This window comes from Ceratotherium simum, chromosome 21 (assembly GCF_057802395.1).
Source record: "Ceratotherium simum simum isolate JZ-2026a chromosome 21, ASM5780239v1, whole genome shotgun sequence".
Taxonomy (NCBI): domain Eukaryota; kingdom Metazoa; phylum Chordata; class Mammalia; order Perissodactyla; family Rhinocerotidae; genus Ceratotherium; species Ceratotherium simum.
The window spans coordinates 24,220,520-24,232,706 of NC_141920.1; the positions used below are offsets into that span (position 1 = coordinate 24,220,520).

The 12,187-nt window shown below is 53.5% G+C and overlaps 1 protein-coding gene across 1 annotated transcript in view; it reads left to right on the top strand.

The window, feature by feature from the left end:
- LOC101398522 (fer-1-like protein 4) overlaps positions 1 to 12,187 on the top strand; it is a 43,149-nt gene that overhangs the window by 653 nt on the left and 30,309 nt on the right. The window contains 19 exon segments of the mRNA XM_087445345.1: positions 192 to 232; positions 234 to 278; positions 377 to 476; positions 1,659 to 1,750; positions 1,938 to 1,979; positions 2,274 to 2,426; positions 2,964 to 3,024; positions 3,140 to 3,271; positions 3,528 to 3,590; positions 3,669 to 3,753; positions 4,005 to 4,164; positions 4,280 to 4,463; positions 4,551 to 4,568; positions 4,570 to 4,738; positions 5,353 to 5,711; positions 6,098 to 6,206; positions 6,392 to 6,566; positions 6,662 to 6,782; positions 7,229 to 7,329. Coding sequence (XP_087301471.1) covers positions 192 to 232; positions 234 to 278; positions 377 to 476; positions 1,659 to 1,750; positions 1,938 to 1,979; positions 2,274 to 2,426; positions 2,964 to 3,024; positions 3,140 to 3,271; positions 3,528 to 3,590; positions 3,669 to 3,753; positions 4,005 to 4,164; positions 4,280 to 4,463; positions 4,551 to 4,568; positions 4,570 to 4,738; positions 5,353 to 5,711; positions 6,098 to 6,206; positions 6,392 to 6,566; positions 6,662 to 6,782; positions 7,229 to 7,329 — 2,210 coding nt within the window.

Here is a 12,187-nt window from a genome sequence, read left to right on the forward strand (position 1 = left end):
GGTAGTTAGCCCCAGATCAGCCCTGGTTTGGAGTAAATCCCCTGGGGGTTGGTTCCAGGTTTGGGAGATCACTCATAGAGTTAGCTCCACGTTGGGAGGGTTGGCTCCTGTTTCAGGGCTGGGAATAGGCTCTGGATTGGGGGTCAGGGTCAGCCCAGCACTGGGTGTCACAAGGTTCCTCCTATCCCCAGCTCTTCCGTTGGCCACATTATGGGGCTCCACTGGCTGGGGAGACTGTCTGTGCAGGTGGTCAACTGCAGCCGTGTGTTCAGCCCCAGGTAAGTAGGCCTGGGGGAGCCAAGGATGCAGGTAGGGCTGGGGGGTGGCTTGGGGCCAGTCCCCTGGGTCACCCTTCTGCTCCATGCCACACCCCCAGGTCTCTGGGGACCCTGGTGATCTCCCTGCAGCAGCTACAGAGTGCCGGGCATTTGGTGGTGCGGGAGGCCCTAGTGGCTGAGAATCTGTGAGTGTCCCCGGTGAGTCCCACCAGCCTCCAGCCTGCCACCCCCAAGCCTGAGAGTCCCTCTAGATAGACGGTTCCTTTCCTCAGAGGGGAAAGCCCAGACCCAGACAGGAGTGGTAACAAGGCTCCCAAGCCAGGGCTCCTTTCATTGCAGCCCCTGCTGACGTCCCACATGGGCCAAGAACCAGGTTCAGCTCTGAGGGCTCTGAGGGCAAGGGGTGTGGCAATGGGGGAAGGAAAGGAGTTCTGTGCTGCTCCCTGACCCTGCACCAGCCTCAATTCTTGTGGGAGACAAAGATGAACCTGGCTGGATTTTCCTGGTGCTTCATAGAGGGTCAGTATGGCCTGGTAGAAATGGACCTGGGTTCAAATCTCAGATCCACCATTTCCTAGCTGAGAACTTGGACAAGTTATTTAGCGTCTCCAGGCCATTTCCTCACTTATATTATGTGGAGTCATACAAAATGAGTGCTTTTCATTCAGTCTGTCACCATTTGTTGAGCCCTGATTATAAGCCAAGTGCTGTGCTGAGCAATGAGGACTGAGTGGTGAGCAAAACCAGATAAGAATTTGCTCTCTTAGAGCTCCATATCTAAAGAAAGAGGCAAACATTTAACAAATATTCATACAAATAAATGTAAAATTGCCACTGACAGGTGTTACAAAAGAGGTGGTAGGGGGCTGGGAGAGGGTATAACAGAGAGATATGACCTATTTGGGCATCAGAAAAGGTTCCCTAAGAAAGTAGTGCTTAAGCTTGGAATTGAAGGGTGATAGGAGTTAACTATGTGAGAGGGGAGAAGTTCCAGGCATAAGAACCAGCATATGCAAAAGTCCAGTGCCCTGAGAGAGCATAACTGGGGTGCTGGGCAGGAGCAGACCCCAACTAAGATGGGGCTGGAAAGGTTGGCAGGGGCCAGACCATGCAGAGCTGTGAAGGCCACAGTAATGGATTTCCAAGAGCAATGAGAGAATTTTGGAGTCGTGTATGGCCCCTACAAGAGGTAAGTTGCACATGGCAGGTTCTTAACAGGTTATGAGTAGTTAACATCATTAGAGAGGAACCACAAGTTACCACAGATGCAGGCCAGGAGGGTCTCTGTTTATAGGTGGAGTAACAGGCATTGTCCTTATGCTTCTCTCAGCCCCAGGACAGTTTGAGGGGTCCTAAGGCACACTGTGTATCTGGTTTCAGGTCCAGGTGGAGCTTGAACTGAAGTACCAGCCCCCAGAGGGTGCAACTGGAGCCTGGGCGGAAGAGGACTTTGGGGCATCCATCCGGGACAGGTAACCCCCCCCACCAACCTAAGCAAGGCCTTGTGGTCCCAGCCCAGGGAGGCTTTGGGAAGGGAAAAGTGGTACTCAGTTCTACTCTGGATCTCCTGGACATAGTGACCCTGGACTAATGCTGCCCATGTTGCAGCTCTGTGGTCAGGCCTGGCCCTCACACTCCTTTTACTTCTCCTTCTCCCAGCTCAGAGCTGATCATCCCCAATGTGGGTTTCCAGGAGCTGGAGTAAGTATGTGGGGATGACCTGGGGTCACTGGGTCAGTCTTGAGATTAGGAGCCAGTGATGTGGAGTCAGTCTTTGGGTCTGGGATCAGTACTGGATCAATTCCAGGGTGAGAAGTCACTCCTAGAATCAGGGGTCAGTTCTGAAATTAGAGAGTTCCCAGATTAGCAGTCAGTCCTGGGATCAGTGGGGTCAGTCAAAGGTTCGGGGGTCAGTCCTAGGGTCAGGGAAGTTAAGGGATGCCTAAAGATGGGTGAGAGTTCCCAGACATGTCCCTTGAGAGCCTTTCTTATCAGGCCTGGGGAGGCCCGGCTGGAGCGCCGGGCAGCAGCATTGGGCCGCAGGCTAGCTCAAGGCCTAAGTCAGCAGGATGATGAAGACAATGAGCTGGAGCTGGAGGACGAGCCTGATGTGGAGCTTTCCGGCGTAGTGTTCAGCCCCCTCAAGAGGTAACTTGTACCCACTGCACACTTGCTCCCACACTCCACCAGTGTGTCAATCTCACTCAGTCACACATGTAGGCCCTTGCCCATCCACTCTCACAAACACACAGTCGCAGGGTATGGGTAATGAGTGGATGTCCTGGGGTCAAGGGTCACTCAGTCCTAGGTATAGACACTGTCACATTCACACACACAGTTACACTGGCTCACATACAGCTTCTGGAACCCTTGTAGGTGTTGGAAGTGTGATGAGGGCAAGGAATTCTGTCTCTTTTGCTCACTGCAGTGTCCTAGTGCCTAAAAGAGTAGGTTTGGCACACAGTAGGTGCTCCATAAATCTTTGCTGCATGAATGAATGGTTTTAGGGCTCCAGGAATGAGTCAAATTCTGGGTGTAGGGTTGAGATAGAGGCAAACCAAGACAGAAGTACTCAGAATCCAAAAGTTCAGAGGAAGAAGAGATCTTATCCCCAGCACAAAGCAAGAGTGTGTGTGTGGTGGAGGGAAGAAGTGAAGTGAGAGCTGACCTTAACCCTCTCTGCAGCCGAGCACGGGGCCTGGCTCGTGGGGATCCCTTCCAGGTGTCCAGAACCCGGGACTTCCAGGTAAGCTCTTCCCTCCAGGCCCTAACTCTTGGGGAATACCACCTGCCCTCCACACGTTCCTCCCTCCTATCTTGGCAGCCGTGGCTTCCTCTTCTCCTCCTTCCGCACCCTTCAGGTGGGGGTCACGGTGCTGGAGGCCCAGAAGCTGGTGGGAGTCAACATTAACCCCTATGTGGCCGTGCGTGTTGGGGAGCAGCGCCGAGTGACCGCCACACAGCACGGGACCAACTGCCCCTTCTACAACGAGGTGTGTGCGACCACGGAAGAGGGGGGGCCTGAGAGGATGAGCCGGACCCGGGATAAGAACTGTCCGCGGAGGGGCCTGGCCTAGGTGGAAATAAGCCAGCTGCGGCGGAGGCTGAGGGCCGTCTAGGGAAATGGTGTAAAGAGGCACCGTCCCAGGGCAAGGAGGGCGTTCCCTTTGCAAGAGGCAGAGGCCAGCGGGCGTGAGCCCTTCACAGACAACCGTCTCTCACGTCTCTTGTTTCCCCACTTCAACCCAGTACTTCTTGTTCGAATTTCATGAGACCCAGCTTCACCTCCAAGACTTGCTGCTGGAGATCACGGTGAGGCGGTAGGGTGAGAGGTTTCCGACAGAGAAGGGGAGATGCCCAAGCTCCAGGACTAACGCCACCTTCCCCCAGGCTTTTCATTCGCAGACCCTCCCCTTTATGGCCGCCCGGATAGGCACCTTCAGGACGGACCTGGGCATTATCTTCGACCAGCCAGGTACCGAGCCCTCCCCTCATTGAGATTCATCCGCACCGACAAGGGAAACTCACCTCCTGGGCACTGATCCCTATGTGCTAACTTGTGAGCCCGCACTCTCTTCCGAAGGCTGACCTCCACGCACTCCCGCTCCTCCCTTCTGGGCTGGACATGAACTCCGGCCATTGTCCAACACTCAGATCCCAGCCCCACGACCGCGCCGCGCATCGCGCCGATCTCCGCTGACACTCGGCCTGCCCCTCTACCTGCAGATGGCCACTTCTACCAGAAATGGGCTCCGCTGCACGACCCTCGGGACACTCGCTCCGGGACCAAGGGCTTCGTCAAGGTCACTTTGTCCGTGAAGGCGCGCGGGGACCTGCCCCCTCCGCTGCCACCCCCGAGCCCGTGGCACAGTTCGGACATCGAGAAGTGAGCTGGAGAGGGGTGGGTAGGGGAGGGTAGGACTGGGCGTGGCCTCCGGGACGCAGAGACGGGGAGGGGCCGAGACTCGGGCTTCTCAGCCCCTCAGTGCCCCCTGCCCTAGGAACTTGCTCCTGCCGCGGGGGGTGCCGGCCCACAGGCCGTGGGCGCGGCTGCGAGTACGCGTGTACCGCGCGGAGGGGCTTACCGCGCTGCGCCCCAGCCTGCTGGGCAGCCTGGCCCGTGCCCTGCAAGATCGGCGCGTGCTCCTGGACCCCTACGTGCGGGTGTCTTTCCTGGGGCAGCAGGTAAGTCCCTCCAGTCCCCGCCCTGCCGAGGCGCAGGCTCTGGTCCCGTGCTGACCCCTCTCCGCCTGCCTTCACCACCGCGCTCAGGGCGAGACGTCCGTACGCGGGGGAGGCGGCGGCGCCCGAGTGGAACGAGCAGCTGAGCTTCGTGGAGCTCTTCCCGCCGCTGACACGCGGCCTACGTCTGCAGCTGCGGGACGACGCGCCCCTGGTGGATATGGCCCTCGCCACGCACGTGCTGGACCTGAGGCAGATCTCACACCCGGGCCGCGCGGGTGAGCGCATCTGGCCGACGCGTGCTGCCCCCGCCTGGGCCCTATCGGCGGTGGTCCCGTCCCCGACAGCAAACTCGATCTTCGCGATCCCACTCTGCTTAGAAAGTCGGGTCCACCCCACATAACAACCTGTACACCAAGCCGGCCCCTCCCTTCGGAGCCTCACCTGTCGCCCCCAGACTGCAAACCCCACCCTCGGTTTGGCTCCGTTGACAAAATCCTAACTACAGCTGCAAATCCAGTAACCACTCCAGCCCGGTTCTCCCTACAGATTTACACGTACGGAAACAAGCCCAGTCCACATCCGTTTACCCCAGTCCGTTATGGGATCACCCGTAGCTTCGCCCCAATCCTGACTCCACCTCCAGGGCTCTGGCTCCGCCCCTAGAGCCTTCGCTCCATCTGTCTGCAGCGCCTTTGGGAGCCGAGCTGGTTAGAAGTGCTCCCAGGTCGTGGTCCACAGCTGTCCGTCCACAGCTGTTCGCAGACTTCCCTCCCAGAGCGGCCGAGGCCCCCCGCCCGAACTTGCAGTAAATGAGGGTGTGGTGCATAAACTGACCTAGTACCCACCTGCCCCATGCTCCCCTCCAAAATACTGTTCTTCTCCCTCACAGCGGGGTTTAACCCCACCTTCGGCCCGGCCTGGGTGCCTCTCTATGGCTCGCTCCCCAGCGAGGGGCTCCGGGATGGTCTTCAAAGTCTCAATGAAGGCCTTGGCCAAGGCATTTGGTTCCGCGGCCGCCTGCTGGTGGCTGTGTCCATGGAGGTGTTGGAGGCGAGAGCTGAACCTGAGCCTACCCAGACCCCACAGGGGTCGAGGTTGCCCCGGCTCATTGGAAAGAAGAAAAAAGCCAGGCGAGGCCAGACTCCAACGGGGATTCCACAGCGCGGGGATGCCAGCTCCAGTGCTGATGGGCCCGAGATTCCTAGTGCCATGGAGGTGGAGGTGGAGGAGTTGCTGCCGCTGCCAGAGGTGGGGGCTGGGGTTTAACAAAGGGGCGGGGCCCCTCTCAGCTCTGGAGTGTGTAACCAGCTACCAGGCATTAAATACAGGAAGGGGTGGGGTGGGGTGGTGGTGACTCAATCTGGGGGCCTGGGTGAAGAATGCAGTGTGTGTACACATGTGCCGTTGTGTATATACACATGTGGGGGGAGGGGGGCTGACTAATCAGAGGTGGGCGGGAGGACTAAGCCCGGGATCTAATTGGGGCTGCAAGGGGCAGAAGGGAGGTAGGATACCTGCAGTGAATCTTCTAGGCCTTGGTTGAGTGTCTTATCTGTGGCCACTGTGGCCAAGCATAGTCTGCGCTGCAACCTGGGAGGGTGGGGGCTGACTCCAGCCTGACACACCTTTTCCAGAACTCCCTGGCACCCTGCGAAGATTTCCTGCTCTTCGGTGTGCTCTTCGAGGCCACCATGATTGACCCCACCCTGGCCTCCCAGCCCATCAGCTTTGAGATCTCCATTGGTGTGTGCCAATCCCCTGAGGGTCATGGGTTTGAGGGTGGGCACTTTTGTTCTGGACTTAGCCCCTTGGAATGGACAGTTGACCTTCAGTCAGGGGAGGGCCCTGACTTCTATTGAGGCAGAGGAGGTTGAGGGAGGGGTCAGGCCCTCAGCCTGGCACCCGCTGACACTTGCTCCTCCGAGCAGGTCGTGCAGGCCGCCAGGAGGAGCAAATGGGCCGAGGGTCCAGGGCCAAAGAGGGAGCAGAGGGTGCAGCGGGGGAGGCGCAGCCTCTGCTGGAGTCGGACGTGGGAGTCCGGCCGGTGGAGGAGGTGGAGCTGAGGACCCCTGCTCAGTGGCCTGAGCCTGTGGATGGCAGCGGGTGAGTGCTCCTGGTGGCTGGGAGGAGGGCGTTGAGAGATCCCCAGCGGCCCAGGACTGCCCCTTGCAGCCTCAGCTCCTCTCCGCTCGGCCCAGGCCATATCTGTGCTTGCCCCTGCATCACCGCAAGCCGTGCGTGCGCGTGTGGAGCCGCTGGGAGGATCACACGTGGCGCCTGCAGAGCAGTAACTGCGTGAGGAAGGTGACCCAGAGGCTGGTGAGAGCGAGGCGGGTGCCCACAGGTAGAGGCTGGGACATAAGAGTGTGGGGGAGACTGCAGCCTTTGAAGGGAGCTCTGGAGCAGGGCTAACAGGTGGAGCACCAGGGAGCCAGCACCTGGTTGGTGCAAGGCCTGAGGGTCAAAGAGCACAGCTTCTGGGTGAACTGAGGAGGCAGGAAATCATGGGATGTCAGAGATTCAGAACTGTCGGACCCAGGAAGGGGCCGAGTGAAGGACATGGGTAGAATTACTGGGGGCCCAACTCCACAGGCGTGGAGCCAGTAGAGGGCTAGAAAAACTGAACTCCGACCTGGATGGAGCCAAAGAAGGGAGGGGCCCAGAGGTGCTGTTGTGAGTGGGCGGGCCCTGGGGTGGGGGTGCCATCTAAAAGATGTCGGAGTCTGGGACCCTAATGACTCTGACCCTCTCGCCCGGTTGTGCAGGACCAAGGGCTGCAGGAGGCTGAGACTCTGCAGCGCAGGCCGGGGCCCGGCGCCTGCACTCGACTCAAGCAGGCGCTGGAAGAGCTGGTGGCTGGGAGCAGGTGAGCTGAGAGCCTGCGCCTCACTGCTGCCTATATCCGCGCCAACTTCAGAGTGAGGGAGACTCATGGGGGCTGTTTGGACCCAAGGGCAAGTAGAAGCTGCGGTTGCTCTGCACTTTACAGAAGAATGGGAAGGAGATTATTGTCCATATCGGAGGGAGCTTGATGGAAATTATTGGGGGATAGGCCACTGCCCTCCAATAAGCTTCCTTTCCTAGAGATTTATCCCTTTTCCCCTCTTATCAAATCTCCCTTGCCCCTTTCCTCCACACTCGTTCCAGCTAGTATCCTCCTCTCCTACTTCACGAAGAAAATAGAAACCTCACCTTCCTCTGTCCCATCTACCACCTTGCCAGCTTCTGTATCCATCTGCTCTCCTTCCTTCCTACGACAGAAAAGAAGTGTCCCTGTTCCCATAGCCACAGCTGTGATCTTGATTTCATTTTCTCTCACCTCCTGGAGGAATTAGCTCTGCAATTGTCCACTTTCTCTCCTGCAGCGTCAACTGGTCCCTAGTTACCAGGTCATTACTGTAACCACATAAATTTGTTCTAGTCACTTCCACCTTTGACCTTCACTGACCTAAATTCCATAACCTGCTTCAGGTACTTCAGTGTTCTTCTGATCCTATTCTTAAAAGAGTTGTTTGTCCATTTATTCAATAAATATTTATGACACTTACCATGCTGGACACTGTTTTAGGCACAGGAATAGCAGTGAAAAAGCATTCTTGCCCATAAAAATCCTTGAAATGTCCATTATGGTGGGGGGTAGGGGTGGGGGCTGGATGAAGACACAGATAATAAACATGTAAACAACAAGGTAAAAATATAAGAAGTACGATAAGGATAAGTGTTAGAGAGAAAATAAAGCAAGGAACTATTAGAGAGAGGTGTTGCCATTTTTGAAGGGGTAGCACGGAGAGGCCACTGTGAAGTTAACATGAAGATGATGGAGCAAGCCATGTCTATAAGGGTGTTCCAGGCAGAAGGGACAGCATATGCAAAGGCCCTGAGGTAAAGAATGTCTGACGTGTTTGAGGAAGAGCAAGGGAACCAGTGTGACTACAGCAGAGTGAGCAGAGTAGATGAGGCTGAAGGGTGTGAGGAGAAAGGAGGATGATGGTGGGGAGAGGCATGTAGGAGCCTCATAGGCCATTGTATTGGCCTTGGCTTCTTCTCTGAGTGAGATGAGGAGCCACTGAAGGTTTTTTTTTTTTTTTTGAGAGGAAGATCAGCCCTGAGCTAACATCCATACTAATCCTCCTCTTTTTGCTGAGGAAGACCGGCTCTGAGCTAACATCTATTGCCAATCCTCCTCCTTTCTTTTTTTTTTCTCCCCCAAAGCCCCAGTGGATAGCTGTATGTCGTAGCTGCACATCCTTCTAGTTGCTGTATGTGGGACACGGCCTCAGCATGGCCAGAGAAGCGGTGTGTCGGTGCGGGCCCCGGATCCGAACCCAGGCCGCCAGTAGCGGAGCGCGTGCACTTAACCGCTAAGCCACAGGGCTGGCCCAACCCACTGATCCTTTTTAAGGATAAGTTAGAGCCTATCTCTTCTCTTCTCAAAACCTTCAGTGAGGGGGGAGTCGGCGGGGGGCCGGCCCCGTGGCTTAGTGGTTAAGTACGCGCACTCCACTACTGGCGGCCCGGGTTCGGATCCGGGGTGCGCACGGACGCACCGCTTCCCTGGCCATGCTGAGGCTGCGTCCCACATACAGCAACTAGAAGGATGTGCAACTATGACATACAGCTATCCATTGGGGCTTTGGGGGGAAAAAAAAAAAAAAGAAAGGAGGAGGATTGGCAATAGATGTTAGCTCAGAGCCGGTCTTCCTCAGCAAAAAGAGGAGGATTAATATGGATGTTAGCTCAGGGCTGATCTTCCTCTCAAAAAAAAAAAAAAAAAGGATCAGTGGGGGAGGGATGGTATAAGAGAGGAAGCAGACAGATGACTACTTTGTAATAGTTCAGGTGACCAATAATGATGAGTTGAATCTGGGGAGGTTGCAGTGGACATAGAGTGACATGAATGGATTCAAGAGCAATTTTGGACTTTGGAGGTGACACTTCAGGACTTGCTAATGGATAGATATAGGGGATGAGGAAACGTGCAAAGAGTCCTGAAAGACTCCCATGATTTTGGCTTGCACACCTATGTAGATGGTGCTTTTTACTGAGCTATGGAAAACAAGAGAAGAAGGTCTGAAGGGAGTGAAGGGAATATCAGAAGTTCATTTTCGGACATGTGAACTTTGAAGTAGATGTCTATTAGACTTACAAATGGACATGTCTGCTAGGCAGTTAGCTACGTGAGTTGAATTCTGGGAAGAGTTCTAGGCTGGAAATGAAAATTTGGGAGCTGTCAATACGTAGATGGAACTGGATAAGATTATTTAGGGAGCACAGAAAAGAGAAATCTGAGGACCTGGAGAGCTCTAGCATTTGGAGGCAGGGTGGAAGAGGAGGACTCAGACAAGGGCCTAGTCATAGGTGGTCACTTTTCTGTTCTCATCTTACTCAACCTTTCAGTGTCAGTGGACATGGTTGACCTCACTCTCCTTCTTGAAATTTTCTGCTATTGACTTCCGTGCCTCTGGTTTTCCTTCTGTTTCCTTCTCATTCTCATCTCTTGCTGGCCATTCCTTCTCATCTCTTTTGCTGACTCCCTCTCTTCTTGACCTCTAAATGTTCCAAATGTTCATGGGTGTGTGTCCCAGGGCTTCATTATAAGGCTCTCTGCCTACATTCTTTCCATCTCCAAAAGAGCAACCACTTTTAATGCAATTTAATTCCTTGTTTGATTTCCCATACAGTGCAATTAAACTTTCCATTTTCACTTTACTGAAATTATTTTATTACTGGAATTATTCTTTGGCAGGGAAATTTCAGTGAAAGATTTGCCCATATTATATTTCACTATTTATAGCTTTGGGCAGTGTGGTTTTCTTTTGTGGCTACTATTTCAACCAGATCCAATTTCTCTGAATCCAATTTTGAGGATCTAAATCTTGCCAGGAAGATTTGATTCTCCTGTCAATTTTTAATCAATAGCAAATGTTAATAGATGCAGTTTTGACCCTTGTCAGTTTTATTTTATGCTAATTATTTCTACCAATAGAAGTCTTGGAGCAAAGAGCGTTAGTGTATGCTCTGGGGGCAGTATTAGATGAAAAATCCTTGGACTCATTTTCATTTCATATATTTTTGAAATTTTCCATAATAAAAACTTAGGAAATTGTTGGGAGTCAAAAAGGGCCCAAAATATCACATCTCAAAAATCATTTTACTTTTCCCAACAAATATTTTTTGAGCATCTATTAGGTGCCAGGCCCTGAGGATATAGTGGTAATCAGAATGAAGTCCTTGCCCTAGCTTACTATCTATTTAGACAGACAGATAAAGCAGAGTATAAGGATGGAGAGGGGCTGGCCCGGTGGCGCAAGCCGTTAAGTGCACGCGCTCCGCTGCGGCGGCCCGGGGTTCGCTGGTTCGGATCCCGGGCGCGCACCGACGCACTGTTTGGCAAGCCATGCTGTGGCGGCGTCCCATATAAAGTGGAGGAAGATGGGCACAGATGTTAGCCCAGGGCCGTCTTCCTCAGCAAAAAAAGAGGAGGATTGGCGGATGTTAGCACAGGGCTGATCTCCTCACAAAAAAAAAAAAAAGAACTCACACTACAGAATTAAAACACAAACATACATTAAAAAATAAATAAATAAATCTAGCCTAATCTATAAAAAAAAAAAAAAAGGATGGAGAAAGTGGCAAGGGCTGTTTAGATGAAGTGATCAGGGAAGGCCTTTGAAGAGGTAACATTTCAGCAGAGACCTGAATGAAGAATGGGAGTAAGCCATGCAAAGATCTAGGGGTAGAACGTTCTAGCAGAGGAAGCAGCTAATACAAAGGCCTTAATGTAATGGGCTTTGTGTGTTCATGGAGGACCAAAAAGGCCAGTGTGACTATAGGGTTGTGAAAGAGGGGGAGAGTAACATTTGATCAGGACAGGGAGATAAAGGGAGCCAGATCATGTAGAGCCTTTTAGGTAAGAGTGGAACTAGTAAGAGTAGCTAGGTGGCAGTTGCGATAATCCTAGGTGAGATATGATGGTGGCTTGGAGTAGGGTGATCCTGGAGAAGGAGAAAAGTGGTCAGATTCTGGATGTATTTTATAGGTAGAGCCTAAATAATATGCTGATGGATTCATGTGGAATGTGAGAGAAAGGACGAGCAGTGAAGGATAACTCTGACATTTTGGAGTAAAGCATGTTTTTTTTGGAGGAGGGGGTTCATTGGAACCCAAGGAACATGCACTTGGTTTGGGCATGTAATCTTTGACCTATCTTTAGTCAGTGTTGGAATTGTCAAGCATAAGGTCCATCTGAGTCTTTAACGTGCATATGAATCCCCGAGGGTATACACATGCAGTTTCTGACATAGCAGGTCTGGGGTGGGGCTGAGATTCTGCATTTTTTTTTTCCTGAGGAAGATCAGCCCTGAGCTAACATCCGTTGCCAATCCTCCTCATTTTTGCTGAGGAAGACTGGCCCTGGGCTAACATCCATGCCCATCTTCCTTTACTTTATATGGGATGCTGCCCCAGAATGGCTTGACAAGCGGTGCGTTGGTGCACACCCGGGATCCGAACCTGCGAACCCTCAGGCCGCTGAAGCGGAGCGCGCGCACTTAACCGCTCCACCACTGAGCTGGCCCCCATGAGATTCTGCGTTTTTAACTATGTGATACCAATGCTGTTGCTCGCACTTTGAGTAGCCAGGGCAGTAGAGGGTTAAATACTAGTGCATTCTAAGGCTCAAACGTGAGGCTGGCCTCAATGAATTTGGGCATGGTCCAAATACA